At 30.1% G+C, this 18,170-nt stretch overlaps 1 protein-coding gene across 1 annotated transcript in view; it reads left to right on the forward strand.

Annotated features, from left to right (window-relative positions):
* LOC113510200 (actin-histidine N-methyltransferase) overlaps positions 1–14,925 on the forward strand; it is a 35,757-nt gene extending 20,832 nt beyond the window's left edge. Inside the window, exons 5-9 of the mRNA XM_026893650.3 lie at positions 7,519–7,627; positions 8,430–8,557; positions 10,684–10,883; positions 13,665–13,860; positions 14,587–14,925. Of these exons, the coding sequence (XP_026749451.3) occupies positions 7,519–7,627; positions 8,430–8,557; positions 10,684–10,883; positions 13,665–13,860; positions 14,587–14,686 (733 nt within the window). The 3' untranslated portion in view covers positions 14,687–14,925. The remainder of the gene's footprint in view (positions 1–7,518; positions 7,628–8,429; positions 8,558–10,683; positions 10,884–13,664; positions 13,861–14,586) is intronic.
* Positions 14,926–18,170: the final 3,245 nt, after the last annotated feature.

The following is an 18,170-nucleotide window of genomic DNA, read 5'->3' on the forward strand; positions in this document are numbered from 1 at the left end:
ATAAACACTAAAGTGGGAGGCGTTACATTGTGTAGACGAGATTGTTTATAAAGAATATTAATGCAATGGAATCTTTTAATTCAATATTTACACATTTTGTCATTTTAACTCTCTAAAAACATACAGGTTGACTTTATATGTCACATGACAGTGATAAAGCTACACCTTTCTAGCTTTAATTTGTTTTCCCTTAAATATTGATTAATGAAGAAGTATAAGAATTATTTCCATATCTATCGAAGATATATGTATTATGTGAAACGGAATGTGCGCACGCGTCGCGCTGCCAGCCCCGTGGAATGCACCGCTTTATACTCATCTCACTTAGCAAATTATCATCAGTCATTAATTATTTGCTTGGCTTACCATTCCATTACTCTATATAAAAAAAAATATTTATTTCATTACATATTTTCGAGTTTTTTTTTTGCAATTAATATTACAATGGTGCCATTTAATTCATTTATCAATGTCCAATTTAATTAAGAATTACATTAGAAAAAAAAAATAGTTATAGATTTGATTTTTTATTTGACATACTTGGATAAGGTAACATACTTTAAAAGAGATTCCTGCACTAAGCTCTAGGCTTGTGTCGACGGAATCATATATCATTAAATACACAACAAATAATTTACCAGAGGGGGACTTTGTACAAAAGTCATTTGCTTGGGTTCCTCTGTTCCATTCGTGTTTCAACCGTAAAGCAGTTGTGTTTGCATGGCTGTGTTTCGGTTTGAAGGGTGGGATATAGCGTGAATTTACAGGGTACAGAGGAATAACACCTGAGTCCTCGGGAATGGCAACGCATGGGGGATATCATGGGCAAAACAGTATTCTCTGTTATGTTCATGGCACTGCTCATGTCTATAAGCGACGGTTACCACTTTCCATCGGGTGAGCCGTCAGCTTATTTGCCATTCTGAGTTGTATAAAAAAAATATATATATAAATCGACAGATACGGATTATTACTTAATACACAGTAACAGTCAAACCATTATACCCAAATCTACTTTAGGGAAGTAAAATAGTATTTGAAGTCAGCATACAATGTAAGCAGTAGAGTTTACACGCAAGGCATCAACAATTACCGAAAAAAGTCAGGTTTTTATATTATGCTGTCACTTTTTGTTATGAACGCTACATTCCTATCCATCAGTTTTACTTAACAAACATTTCCTCCATTAATTATACAGAAAAGTTATAGTGAATTACACAAGTAGATAGATAAAACAATGTTCAAAATTCATGTTATTTTTTGGTTGTATATTTATACACATGTAAACTTTATTTCTGGAAAGGAAACTAAATCCCTATTTAGTTATCCATCACCTTTGTTTGTTTGTAACACATTATAATACAGAAGAATCGTTTGGCATTACTGCACGACACGTCAGAAATTCAACTAGTTCTTGTCGTTTATAATAGTGTGCATACAGGAATAATGATAAAGTTTTTTGTTTCATTTTATTGATAATGGCAAATAATGTCAATATAAAATAATAACTTAACCAAGTGTCAATTGGACTCGCACACCTCACCTCAAATAAAATATCTCAACAAGTACGTTTTTGTTTTTGAGTGTATTAAAATTTTTATCTTAATGTACCCTAGATGGTTTAAAATAACTTTATTTTATACATAAATGTATTTATTGTGTTTCTTATATGAAATAGATAGATACCAATAATTAAATTTATTGTTATTGCGATAAGAATGGTTTGGCCAAAGATTCTTGCTTTGGGCCATAACTGTTGTTAAAAGCTGGACCGCATAACTTTTGATATTTTATTGTACCAAAGCTTACACAACACACGAGTCAATAAAGTACTATCGATTGGTAGACATTATATATGCCTTCTAAATCTGCAGATATAATAGAAACCAAACATTAAGTAAATTATGCTAATACAAGTAAAACAGACTTCCGCATCATCATGACCCAAGAAATTCGATTTTCACGCTTACTTGCGCATAGGCATTTCTCTTAAGACTCAGTTTTCTAGCGGTATTTCGCTAAATTATTGCTTGTATAACCGCTTCGAATAGAAGTCTGACAAATCACTGCTCGTAATTTGTATATTGCGATTGTCTGACATAATAGGACAAAGAGAGCTACAGAGATGCTGCGGTTTTAATGGCCTTACGTGATTAAAGACCTTTTCTAATCTTATTAGGCTCATGCTCATATTATAAATTGTTCGTTTGTATGTCAGTTATATAATTTATGTCGGAATCTGGAACACTTCACCGGGGACCAATTTACGGAATTGTGTTGAACTCTCGCAAATTTCTGTTTAAAAATAAACCATAAAATACTTAGCATGTCATATTATTTTTCACAAGAGCTATCAGTTGATAGCAAACTCCTTCCGCTCTGAATCAATTGAAAACATTACATGTAAAACTATAATTTTGTTAATAGTGTAAATTTTATTCGATATTAAGGAAATATTAGAAAATCGAAATTTGACTGGAATATAAGTAAGTCATGTTCACCTTCTTATGGCGAAATATGCGCACGCAAAACAGATGCATTCGCGACATTTATTTGTAATCTTATTAATTTGTGCAATGGGAAAATCCTATACCTTTTAAGACATCTAGAAGAACATTTTATTTTTATTTTAATTACGTTGTTAATTCTGAACTGATTTTGATAAAATTAATAATATGTTTTTATAATTATATTAATTTAATGATTGAATTATTAACAAATTCCCCATATTAGTTTAATGACTGATTTATGAGCAAAAAAAAAAATTGTTGTGAAACAATTCTACTTATTAACCGACTCTGTCATTCTAAATTCAGATGTTTTAAATTTGATGTATAAGTATGTCTGCGATATAAATTATTGTTAAATAAAAGCGCTGCGTTTTATTTATGTTAAAATAAAACAGTGAGATAATACTTTTTTTTTATCAAGTTTACTCTTTTTGTGGACCATGTATTTACCATATTTATTATATGCTTTAATTAATTGTATAACGAAATAAAAATAAATGCACGTATAACTAAACCTAATTTATGTGGTATCTAATAGAAACTGTGTGAACGCACTTCGTTAAGTTTTTTTTTTTTTAATAAATCCAAACTTAGAAAACAATCCCAACATCTTAACAAGCACTTTGCTTACCTTACTTATTGTTAAATTTTAGAATTTAATAAGCTACTCTCGTCTATGTCGATATTATCAACTCATTGCAGGTCATTGTTTCACGATGACGGTTTCACACACGGCTTTTACTTTCAGTAAATACGTAATATTGTTTGTTTTAGTTAGAGAGCTCATTGTAATTTTATATTATTTACTTTTTATACAGTTTATGTTATTTTTTGGTATATTTGTATATTTAAACATTATTTCTGAAAATGAAAACAAAATCTCTATTTACTTATCCATCACCTGTTGAAGACCTTTGTTTGTTTGTAACATATTATTATACAGAAGAACTGCAATTATAAGAGACTTATTGTACTATTCATAAAACAAATAACGAGTACATATCCCATAATAAGGATTACTTCTATTAATCTTTAAATGTCTGCTAGAATTTATGAATGATGATGATTATTCATGTTTGAGACTATAATAAACTTTGTATTTGAAAATAAAAAATAAAAATTGAATATGATTAATTTTAATAAATAAATAAACAAGAGACGTAGAAAATGTAACTTCCAAATAACGTAACTGGACTTCAAATGACACAATTTTGTCACAAGCTCTTAACTATATTGTGAGATCTCTACGAGGAAGTTTAAGAAGCTCATTATATTGAATATATGTGGCATACTTAAAACGCGACTTCGTTTATTCAAAATTATTTGTATCTATACAATATTTTCTATCACGTACATGCAATTGTTTATTTTGACCACGAAGTGGATATTAAAAATAAAATATAAACCTAACTACAACAAAAGCGAATTGTTAATCTGCTAACAAATTATATTTTCAATTTTTATGGTTGACGATATTTATTTATTTTAAATTTGTACAGTTTTATCTAATTATAATTAGCTTATTTTCATCAAATTATTTTCTATTTTATTTCTTGTTTATTGCTTTATTTTATACACAGCATGACGGTACGACTTTTAAATATCATCTCAACAGTCGCTTATTGAAAATGTATCCTACATCTTATACACCGCCATAAATATATAGAACAGGACATTTTCACTTCATTACTAAGTGTAATGCCGTATACGTCTGGTCCCAGCATAGAATGGGCCATCCCTTCCTTTCCTGTGAGTATCGTAAGAGGCGACTAAGGGAACTTAATGATTAAGGGATGGACAGCAGCGTCCTCTTAAAACATGACCAAAGCCTAACTGCGGTTGCAACCTGCCTACCAAGTGTGGCACTACTAATAAAAACTCCCTTATGGGGGAGGCCTATTCCGTATTGAATGGTTAATAACTAATATGATATGATGACTAAGTTAAATAATTAAAATATGTTAATCGCCTGTCAACAAACCACCGCTTGCACAACATTGAATACGTAATGGAATCGTTAAAACACTGCTTTCGGAAAACAATTTTACCGAATTACTTTCATATTTCTCGTTATTTACTAACCGCATCTCTAACCACTTCTCAGTGTTGTCTACTAATCTCTGTAATATCATTAACGCTTATACTTTGTATGCGCGAATGTTGCAGATTTGATTAAGCAATAGGTACGAGCATTTAAGGAAATGGTGATGATAACTTGAGGAAACTTTATTTTCAAAAATAAAAATTATACAATATATAAATTCTGTGTTTTAACTTTTGTTTACAATTCCTTTTATCTACTTTGTCTAATTGGAATTTGAATTAAACAAATATTTTTAATTTATATTTCAGATAAGTATATAACTTTTTAAATCATCCGTATTTTAATTAAATTCATAAATAGTAATTTTAGTTATTATTAATGCTAAATTATTATATAATATTTGTTTACGCCTCAGAGATTTGTTTTCTACTTTTATAATATTAGGTAAGAGTTATTTATATCAAATTTCCTTAGATTGCATAGATAGTGTCTCCATACAAATGCTTCGAGAAAAGCGGGTCAATTTTTTCATACATTTTTGCGTAATAAACAGTTATGAGTAATTTCTTTATGACTTCAATATTTATTTTGTCTTATAAATTCTGCACCTTTTTATTGCGCAAAAACTCATTTATTAAATAATTAAATATAGATACGTCAAGTTACATTGTGTGCGTGAGTATATAGAACATTAATAAAAAACGAGTCAGCTGATTTGATATATATATATATATATATATATATATATATATATATATATATATATATATATATATATATATATATATATATATATATATATATATAGTAAGTATTTATAGTGTTTGATCAGAGTGATTGTTAATATTTTCAACTTTATTTCCAAGTAGTCAATTTTATATTCGATTAGAAATAAGAAAATAAGCACTCAAAAGCCTTCATCTTACTATATAAAACTGTCTCTATAGTCATTTTGCCTATAAAGAAACTAGCGTACTGGTGATACTACTAGTTGAATTATTTATCACTTCCATAGTTTATTCGATGCTCGATACTGTTATTACATAAACTGTTATGTTTATAAATACTTGGCAAGTCTTACTATGTTGTGAAAGTATATTGAACACACATGCGGATCACCGGACGTACTTTTGTCAAATGTCAATAAAGGCAATAAATCGATACTTTGTTTAAAATTGCCATTTGTGGTAAACCGTTAAGTTGGGAATCGATATGCATATTCTACACATAGAAAACTTGGACCACGAAAGAATACATTTGATAGAATTTATCATATAAAAATCGAAAGCACACAAACATAATTGTGAGTGTGTGACAAGTCAAAACACTTCATGGCAAAGAAGTTTTAATTAAATATAATTTTATAGTTCCGTAAAGTGGTTGATGCCATAATAAATTTTCTAAATCTTTTAATGCATTATTTATTTATTATATATTTGTATCAATTATAACAAAAGTCGAAAATGCCTCTCACTATCTCATTAGTAGCTGTAGTTGAGCATATTTTTTTTATTTATTGATAACTCGGAATAGATTCTAAAGTTATTTAATAATCTTTATTTTAATATACTATACCACATCAGCCGTTAAATGTCCACTACTGAACATAGGACTTCCCATTGAGAGATTTTGCTGGTATTTGCCACGCTTGGCAAGCGGATTGGCAATCTCAGACTTTGTTATGTTTTTAGAGGAACGCCGCTGCCCATCCCCCGACCATTATCATGTAAAACTTTATTGTTTCGCGATTACTTTAAATCATGGCAAGAACCCGTCACTTATGCAAATTAAATATAAAATATCTATTAGAATATTTAACCTCTTACGTTCATTGAATGACATAGAAAGTATACGTAACACACGTAAATAAATATGCAAATTATCGTGTCGGAGAAATGTAGGTATATCTCAGTGCGACCGATAAAATATTTCAATTTAATTCAATAATAAATGTGTTATAATAGAATTGAAAGTGGAAACCTGAGATTGTCTCCGAACAAACAATAGGATGTTGTCTCGTGCAATTGTATGAAAGTAAAATGCCATTTTGTTACATACGCCTATTGTTGTATAAATATGCAAAACCCTTGTGAAACTACTGCCGGTTTATGGATATGAAACAATCGGATATAATATATTTAATGTTATATATTAAGACTTACACTTTGTAATTGCGTCATTTAGCATAACGACTGTAACGTTTAAGTACAGTGGCATGTTATTGTATGCCACAGTACAAAAATATGTATGTATATGATAAAAGTGTTTTGTAGTTTTGTAGATATTTATCAAATAGAGAGAAAAAGAGAGAGAATATTCAGTTTTAATGGTTAATATGCCGGTCATGAGATGACTAAAATAGTTCACATTCTCTCACTAGACGTAACTAAGTCAAAATTGTGTATTAAAATGCGATATATGAGAAAATTTCTTCTGTATTAGCGTTACACGTAAAAACGACTAGAATGATTGAATTTGAATAATGAAATTTTCATAATATTTTAAGCTAAATGTGGCTTAACATAATAAGCTATACAATAATTAAATATCTGTTTGTGTTTTTTTTTTTTATCAATTATTGATACTATTTTATAGTGATGATGTAATAATAAAAGTGTATAAAATTCTGTACAAAATTGACGTAGTATAATAGATAATGAAGACGAACGTAGTTGCAGGGCCAGCTAGTACAGATAAAAGATTCTTTTTTTTTTTGTTTACAATGAATAAATTCAAAAATTACTCAACCTATTTTAAATATTTTTTCACCTATAGAAAGCTACATTTTCAGGGAATAACATGGGCTATATTTCTTTAAATAATATATTTCTTTAAATAAACCCGTGCGGAGCCAAGGCATATCGCTAATCTTTACATATCTATTACATCTTTGACCTCTGTTTATATAGTTAAATACATGCTCTGTCCATACATTTATATTGTACGTGATTGGTCACTCCACAGGTGGGCTGTGTCCACTGTAATGACGCGGCAGAACATGATACAGCTGGATGACTGTGACGTCACGTCATTTATACCCTTATGGGATATGTGTAACCATGAACACGGAAAGGTATGTGAATAATCAATTTCATTAATGTTAAGGTTGTTAAAATTTTACACAAACGCATCTTTGTAATCATTGTTAGTGTAATAATTCTGATCGTTTACGCCCTTTTTAATTTAAGAATCCCTTTCAAATGTATTAAGGGTGAAATCGGTAATTTGAGTAAATGTTAGTGTGGATATAGTAGTGAATTTACAGGGTACAAAGGAATAACACCTAAGTTCTCAGGAATGGCAACGAATGGGGATATCATGGGCGAAACAGTATACTCTGTTATGTCGATGATACTGCTCATGTCTATAGGCGAGGGTTACCTCTTTCCATCAGGTGGGCCGACAGCTTATTTGTCATTTTAAGTTGCATAAAAAAATGTAAAAAGTGTGCTTGTTCATAATTTTAACATCAAATCCAAGTACCAAGGTAAATAGGCATGAATTATATCTTTGTAAGTTCTAATATTATTATTTTTCTAAAAAATCAATTCAATAATTTTCTTTTTTCTTTTGACATTACAAGATTTTGGAATAAATAAATAAAATCAATATGAAATGACGAATTTCACGATGGAAAGTAACATTTTTATTTAAAAATAATCATTAAGTTTATTTGACAATATTTTCGCGTGAATAGATCGGTAAACAAGTTTAATTTCCTTTGTGTCGAATAAAGGTTTAAAAATGGTTTATTTATATAACTATAAACCAAAGTGCATTGTGCACTGCTTACGACATAGATCGAGTCAATAATCTATGTCGTAAGTAGTGCTTTCAAACACGTAATGTTCACACAAGGAATACTGACATTGCAGATCACAACCGACTATAACAAGGAACTAAATAGAGGCGAATGCTACGCACTGCGCGACTTCCAACAAGGCGAACAGATCTTCATATTCTACGGTGCGAGATCCAACGTTGATCTGTTCTTGCACAATGGGTAAATTTTCATTTGTGTAAACATTTTCACATTAAAAAAGATGTTTCATTTCGGATCCAGTCATTGTATAATATCTAAGAAAATTGTATAATATGCCAGAAACTAAAGCGAAATTGGAAGTTTTAAATCATAATAATGTTGTTTTTTTTTTTTTACATACAAACAGAAATCTAAATAATAAATCCTTTTAAGGAAATACTTTCCCAGTGCAATTGAACAATTTCTCCAATAAAAAGTATAAACTAGTAAACGGAAAATAGAAGCCCAAAATGTTGTTACATATTCCGATACACCTTTCTTTAGGCAAAACATTCAGATTCCGTGATGTATGTAATAATTTCCATTTTACATTATGTATACTTTGACTGGATCCAGACTTCATATATTTCTGAAACATTTCTTTTTAACCCGTAACAAATACAATATGGAACCATTCTTAATGTAACTTTTAATTAATAAAATCCAGTCCGGCTCGCACTCGCGTCATGATCACTCATGATTAAGGTTACTGGACGGTCCCGAAATATAGTCGGACACTCGCATACGAGGTTTGTCCGGAAAGTACGTATAAAATTTTTAAAAATTTTATTTTACAATTAAGTAAATCAATTTTACTACTCCCCCTGTGACATAATGCACTTGGAAAATGAGAAGGCTCCTTGAAAAATGTTGCTTTTTTTATCTCATTTATGTCCCCCAAATTACCAATTTGGTTTTTGGGAACAAGAAGAATAGGCCAAACCGTAATGGAATTTTTCTTTACGGACAACAAGAGAACATTGTCAGATTCCGCCCCTCTGATGTGGACGAACTCGTGCCACACGAGCTTTGAGGCGTCTGAGCACATCGATAATTTTCCATCATTTTGGAGGGACATCGTCGGAATGTATGGAAGGACGTCCTGAACGTGGGTCATCTTGAACTTCATATATCTCTGAAACATTTCTTTTTCCTTCACGCATCATCCCCACAAATACAATATGGAATTTCCATTCTTAGTTTCGAGAGTAACTTTTAATTAATAAAATCAGTCACAGATGGGCTCGCACCGCTCGCGTCATGACCACTCATGATTAAGGTTACTGGACGGCCTCCCCACTCCTCTTTCTCGCATTCCAGAACACTTTTATACGGACACTTTCGACATAAAAGACACGTAAGTTAATCCGGTTATTATTTTTGGGATAAAACATAATTTGTACTTGCGAAATTTATCACAATATAAAAAAAAACCGGTTCACGACTGGCGAAGCTCATAATCATCATTACAATGGTCAATCATTCATTGCTGAACATGGGTACAATGTATGTTTCTGAATCACCAGCTTCTATTCATTTCGTGAGAGGTCTTGTGAGTAGTCGTGATGTGTTTGTTATAGTGTTATGTCCACTTGTTTGAACTTGTTAAAAACAATGTTTATATCTCATTCTACAAATTCTAACCCTTACATGGTATGTTCTATTCTCTATATATCGTGTAAGCAATTTCTATTGTGAGATATAGAATCGACGAAGAAATGTCATCGTCTCTTCTATAATCCACCGTATGTGTTGATATAATCAATCAACAAACATAAATTGCATAACAAACCGGATTGCAACACAGTTATGATTCAGGAACAGTTATACGCGCACTTAATTGCTTTAATGAACCAATATAAACAGAAGTCATTACAAACAGTAAACGTATATTACCTTTAAAGGACTTTAAAAAGAAGATTCTCAATTTGCCTGGAATTTTTGTATGTCTGTTATCCGATATTTTTATTAGTTCTAAACCAAATTGCACTGGTAATGTTTGAAAACATTTCTACAAATATAAATTACGGATATTTAAAGACAAATTTGAAAAAAGAATTAAAGATGATCAAATATATTATGCTCACGTACTGGCCACTAATAAGGTTTTAGTACTAGCCAGTACATGAATATACCTCAGATGGTATTCAAGTTATAAAAGATGTTATGCCCCCATACCCAGTAATATCATACCCTAACCTTCAATCTGAAACACAACCTTGCGATTACAGCTGTATAACTGCAGAAACACGAATGGATGTAGGCACCCGTGCAAATGAATCCGTACAAAATCTCCCTAATATGAATTACTCTTATTTATTTTTCAGTTTTGTATATCCAAAGAACCAATACGATAGTCTATCACTATCTCTGGGTATAAGTTCAAGTGATCCACTGCGCGAAACTAAGCTATCCTTATTAAGCAAACTGGGTCTCGCCGGAGTGACACATTACAACCTATACCGTGGTGAAACACCCATCAGCGCTGAGCTGCTCGCCTTCATCAGGATATTTAATATGAATCAGGGTAAGCACCACTTTAAAAAAATATATATCTTTGTATTATTGATTAGAGTATCTTTCATTTTTTTAATGAATAAAATTAGAATGTGTACCATTGTGGGATAATAGACGTAAATGAAGTCAGGACAGTTAGCCTATCTTGACGGATTCACTATAAAATTTCAATATATGCTATTTCTCTAAGTACAACTAAATAAATAGTAAATTATTAGATAAAGTTACCATAATAATGAAAGAACATGTTATCTTGTAACTTTTGAGTCAAAAATTTCATTTATTATCACGTTGCTGTTGCTGAGGACCATGGTCTACTCGTGCATACCCGATAATGATAGTGACATTATTAGATTAGAGGTAGACCCTGATAGTGTTCTTATGCCACTAGATTACTTTTATTCAATTTCTTTTTCTTATATTAATTATTTATTATTTTTAACATTAAAATCCGAACAGGCGTGATATTATCAAAATAAATTAACGTATCGTCGCGGTTAACACAATGTTTCTATCCAGTTCACTGGGACACTTCGGATAATAATTTATATATAATTGCTTCTCAGTACTTGCTCCGATGTGTCTATTTAATTGATTTTCTAAGAAGCAATATTTTCTAAACACTTTTACAATACAAACACGACATCTTCATGCTTGAATTAGATATGCATGGTCCATTAACTGTTTCGAATCTAATCATTATTTACACTTTTTGTGTTACGTAGTACCCATCTATTTTCTTTTGGTCAAACTTGTACTTAATTCATCAGAAATTATGTTCCGTTTTTTAAAATGCGTTCATTTAATTATTAATTCCAAATTCGATTTATCGTTGAATTGATAGCTTTATTATTAATGCTATGTCCCTCACGTAGTTGTAGATAAAATTAAGATATTGCAAAATAAATCCATTTTTAAACTACCTGCTTCATCAACTAGCTTAAAATCCAAATTCATATCTTTTTTTAAATGCGGGTAATATTCAGATGTGACCGTATCAATAGAAAAAATAATAAGTAGTTTTGTGATTTTGTCGATGTGTATATTATGCGTCAATGATTTATTTTCATTAAATTGTGCAATTTGTAGTCGCTTATTTTAACAAAATCCAAATTATGCAATAATATTATTATATCCAAATTAATATTATTATCTATTTATATCTAAGTTCAAGTTTAATTTAAACCGTAATTCAAATAGACTTTATCTACTAGAAATATATTATTTATTATTTCTTCACAAAAGCTGCTTCAATCATAACAATACGGAATAAACCCCTGTTAAATGCAAAAACAATTATTAAAATCGACTTAAATTTAGAATTAATCTGCGACTACATCTCTTATGTAATATACATATAAAAATATACAATCGAATTGAGACCTTTTCCTTTTTGATATGACTTAAAAATGAACACACAGATATAGTCATAAATCTTTATATCCCAGTATGAACAAAACACATAACACTCACCGCAATAGTTATTAAACAGAGCATCCAGAGTAATAAATTTTTATCTAGAGTACTTCTTACATAACTACATATGTGTGAGCATAATGTTTAGTTCGTTTTATTTTGAGAGACTGGTCGAATACAAGCTTCAATTAAACTACTAAATCAACTGGCCATAAAACGATTATTGAGGTTTACATAATGTGTTTTTATAAATTTACATAATACAATAAACTATTTAGGTCTTTACGTTGATTTAAAAGATGTTAGTACTTTAATTTTAATGTTATTTTATTGTGTGATAATTATTTTCGACCATATTATGAATTGTTAGATTTTTAAACAGAAATAAGAAAGGAAAAGTAAAGGTGACAGGATTATTTGCAAAATTGAACCTAAGTATCATATCATTAGTTAACTATCCACTACATCACTACAGCAATACATAGATTTCCTTCATAAAGTTTTGCCAGTAGTTGCCACGATTGACAGGTGGGTTGGCAACCGAATCAAACTTTTGGTTATGTTTTAAGAAGGACACTGCTCCACATCCCTCGACCATTAAATTTCCTTAGTCGCCTCTTAAGACACCCACAGGAAAGGAGTGGCCTAGTATATATCACGACCACACGGCTATCAAAGTATATGAAGTACAAAATGTCATATTTAACTATGTACCTTTTGATGCGCAAAAAAACAATTTCCATACCAAGCCACCTGGCCAGCTAGTGTTAATTTAGGATATGTTCTGGTTGTGGAGAGGTCTGTACCAAAGAGTGGGACGTAATTTTTTTTAATGGATGGTAATGAAATAGTCCTGTGCTATCGGTAAACGCGCATAATTGTAATAGTATGATAATAACAAAAATAATATAATAAACAACTAAAAAAAACAATATAAAAATAGATTTTTTTTTTGTATATTATTATTTTTTTATTTATAAACTCGTCAAATCTATAATATGGCTTTTTGCAAAGAAAGCGTTTTATGCTAGTTTTAAACCTGTTTTCAGACAAATTCAAAAACAGACTCAAGCAGTTTGTTATAAAGTCTTACTCCGTACCCAATTTCCACAGAAAGGATTACTAATCTTAGTTAAACCGCGTTTGGGTAATATTAATTTATGATTATTGTATAAGCTTTTATTAGTGCAATCGTAGTATTTTTCCTGGCATATTTCAATAAAGGTTCATGATTATTTTCGAAAACAATGGAGTTCGCAAAGTCTATTATTATATGAATTACTTGTTGGAATTTGGAATCTGTTTTTATAAGTGAAAAAGCTTGTACTACTGAAACCTGTGTATTTTCATTTGTAAAAATATGTCTATGTTTCAGAGGAATTGGCAAAGTGGTCGAGCCAGGGTTTGCCCAGTGACCTGGTATCGTCCGAGTCCTCTAGCGTCGATGCAGTGGGCGCGGACGTCGACCGGCGCGCGTACAAGTACCTGCTAACCCGTTGCGAACTCATACGTGCTTCATACAACAAAACTAATAACGATACAGAACAAAACGGCCCTGAATCTACACACAGGTACTTACAATTGAACATTTGAACTTTTTATACATGATTTTATATGCATATTTTTGGTTGACATGGATATTTAAATATTTTAAAAAGAAATAACAATTACAATTATATAATTAATATAAGGCCTACACGGTAGTAAATTCTATCAATTGCAAAGAGAATTGTAAAATTGGTTCAAAATTATCTAGATTATCAAATTAAAAAAATAAAATTGTGTACACGTGTAGTTTATATCCTAGATGTACTCAACCAAAGCTCCGGGAAACAGCTACTTAAGTAACTTTGAAATTTAGTCCAAAAAACGTAATTGGAAATTAATTGAAAAAAAAAATTATTAAATTTATGTTATTATGAAAATATACCCCATCGATGCAAAAAAAAAGAATAACGGAAATGTTATTAAATATTCTACTGAGTCATCATTATCATATCAGGTGTTGTTTGTTCACTGCTGAACATAGGTCTCCTCATGTTCGGGTCAGAAGTTGTTACGCTTGGCAGGCAGATTGGCAACCTCAGTTAAGCTTTGATGATGTTTAAAGAGGGACGCTACTGCCCATCCCTCTAATAAGTACAGGACTAATTTATACATACATACATACATATCTGTCACGCCTGTCTCCCATTAGGTAGGCAGAAACAATGGAACGCCAAACGCCAAATGCCAAATTCAAACAAATAAGACTAATTTATATTTTTATATAATATGGATATTTTTTTATATTTCAGGAAAAATATCAAACTGTTGAAGGAATGTGAAGTACAAATATTGGAAGGTGCCATAAAATATCTTGAGAACGTTTTACAAAAACTACCCACCGTGAAATAACAATTATAGGATAAATTTAAAACTAAAGATCTGAGTTTGAATCTATTGCTATCAGTATTTTGTCACAAAGTAGTTGTAAGTAAAATTAATCAACGATACCTACTATGATGTAAGATTATTCCCCATGACAATGCTTCAGTTTTTATTTTGTGTTATTGTGTTTTATATTATATTGTTTTTTTTTTCTTTATTGTAAACCGTGTGCAATTTTGTTTTAATTAAACTTAAAGTTGTTATAACTTGTATTTTATTTTTATGAAATTGACAAAATTTGCTTAGATGGTTTATATTAATTCACCATGGCGAGCATGTATACGTTTATACATTATATAAATATGTTTCATTTTGTTATAACAGCAAAAATGTGGACAATTTCCACATTCAATTAAATATCAAATATACGTCTATTTAGAAAGTCACAAAGATTTCTTTATAAAGTAAAATAATGTTGCACAGCTGTGGAATAAACTTCCCTTGGATATTCAAAATAGTCCCTGTATTGATTCCGACAAGAAAAGATTAAAATTATATTCTTTCCAATGTCGCTTGATCATCACTTACTACTATTATTGATTACAAGAAGTCATCATTGAGTTTTCATTTATTAAGTATGTACATATTGTATTATATATAACATTCATATACACTCAAACCTTTGTTTATATTCATATGTAATGATTTAAAATTGTTTTTTAGATTTCTATTTCGCACTACTGCTGCCCACTCACTACTACAGTGGCACTGTGTTAGGTTGACTGGAAGAGATCCTTTTTAGAGATAATTTCACCTTTGCTTCCATTGTTACTAATTGATGTTGTACTGTATTGAATATATATATATATATATATATATATATATATATATATATATATATATATATATATATATATATATGGTGCCGAAGATCCGCACACGTATGATGTTTTTTTAATCACTTACCACTATTAGGTAATCTTAAAATGTCTTTAAAATGAACCTAGTCTTAAAAAAGTAAACAGAAAAGTATATTATATATTTAAAACTATTATATAGTAGTATGTAGTAGTATATAGTATGTTGTAGGAGTTTTTTTTTTATGGGTGAAAATGGAATGGTAACCTCCTCTGCGCTAACGGGATACGCTAGCCGAGCACCAGTGAAGGGTGATTGATGAGAATGAAAACAGGCCAGTTAGCCCATCATGATGAATTCTTCAGGATTTAACCTTAATAGTTTCCAGGGGGAACCGCGAGGAGGTCGACCTGGTTGGGTATATTGCTAGCAATGGGATTCTAAGTCTCCTTTACTAACAATCCCTTTCCCCCCTGTTGTAAGAGTTATTAATGCAAAAAAAACCTTTCTACCTTAGATATTTTATGCATTGTTATTCGAGATTATTTAATATTTGTGTCATTTGGCGCAAATCCAATAACTTTTTTATACTTATAGGAAAACAAATTAAATATATATTATAAAACACTAAAAACAACAAAATTTTTATTTATTAGTATTTGGCTAAACCCAGCATTTACCTGAATGCTAAGTATGTACTAGGAATAAACAATAACAACACAAGAGATTTAATATTTTATTCAGTTGATATAATTATAACTATAGTTTGTACGTCTAATGTATTTATTAAATAATTATTGTAAACCACTAAACTATATCGGAATGCTTAAAATTCTTATCACAATATTTACAATTTGAACTTCGTTGTTCTTACAGATAATAATAAATAATTCTGATCTAATAATATTTATTAATACTTAAATGTTTATCACAATATTGAGAAGTAACTGAATTTTTATTATATTTATTAAAAATACACATTAACTATTAACAGACAAACAGAAGGAGATATATTTTCGCTGAAAATATAGGTCCTCCCTATTTGTCATACACATTATTAAACTTTGACAGTTATATTAAACTAATTTGTAGCTAAATATACCTATCTATGATAAATTTCAATTAAAAATACCGTCGTCGTATTCTTAATCGAAAATAGACATTCTGCTCATTTGGTAACCTATTACACATTATAGTCAAGTGGATTGTAATATTCGATCAAAACATATAAAAATAATCTGTAATTTAGAATTATATGGCCCAATTATATCTGGTAAGGTCAACATCAAAAGTTAATAAATACGCTAAAATTTTAAGAACAAATACACTCTATGGCATACTTAATATATGTATTCAACTTATTTTTACCTGATACAATATTCATCTAACTTCAATGCTAAGCTTATTAAGCTACTTACACATAAAGTGGTGTTTATGGGTATTAAAAATGTGTAGCTGCTCATCAACTTTTAATGCTGACTGTACTACATCCAGGCAGAACATAAACTCTATACATTGTAAAACATTTAAATCTCGATTACATTCAAATACACTGTTTCACATTGGAGACAATATAATTTGCATAGATGTAGGTAGAATCACTATTTATTGATTTAAAAATATTACACATTATGTACGTAATTAGAAACAATCTATAAAATAAGCATTCGACTGTAGGCATTAAAATTGGTTAGTTCTGAGTATTTTTCATGAAATATCATACAAACTACAATAAAAATCAAACACTAAAATGCATAGGGGGAAATAAATAGTCCTAAGGGTATGTTTTGACTGATAGAAGACTTTATAACGTAACAAAATATATTTTACGTTGCTTACACGTTCTTGTGATGTATTTATTTATTTATTTAACTCTTTATAACACCAGAAACATTTTATTTAGTACTCTACAATGAATATTGACATTTGACATAAAACTTTGTTTCCAGTATGTTCCATTATACGCATTAACTCTTTGAGAATACACACCCTTAGGTTATATTTCAATATGTAGTTTAAAAAAATATTCAACCGTCGTCACACACATCACGTCACAGAAAAATTGTACGAAAGCTCTAGTTAAATTAGGTTTATGTGAGTATATATTTACTAGATTTGAAACAAATAAAAACTGTCATTTTGTAATAATAGAGTAATTAATGTCTGAGCTTATTTAAATGATCAGGATTATTAACAAAGTTCTCAAACGCTCGCACCTATAACGGTGATTATGAGGATTGCAGAAAATTATCTCGGGACAATAGTGAATGGCTTTTTCTGGTCTACACATTTATATCTCAAATAGGTAAAAGTTTACATCAATTTATTATGTCTGTCACTATGTCAAACATAAAATTCGAGATATTTTTATTCACAAACACACTGCCCAAAATGATGGGAGATATAAAGACCCGTCTCGAGCATTGAACCATTAAAGGATTGTTTTTTCTTATATTTCATGCCAGAAACAATTGTCTACAAATAATAATTAACTAGTTATCTATTGTCAAACATTTTATTTTTTTAAACCAGCACTACTAAAAATACATATAAATAAATGAGCTTGATGTTTGACCGCTGTGAATCATGTCTACACTAAGTTCACACCTGTAACGTTCGCACGTCCCACGGTTGTACGTCACAGCCCGCGCCA

The sequence above is a fragment of the Galleria mellonella genome, unplaced genomic scaffold (genome assembly GCF_026898425.1).
Source record: "Galleria mellonella isolate WM207_F2 unplaced genomic scaffold, CSIRO_AGI_GalMel_v1 utg23, whole genome shotgun sequence".
Classification (NCBI taxonomy): Eukaryota; Metazoa; Arthropoda; class Insecta; order Lepidoptera; family Pyralidae; genus Galleria; species Galleria mellonella.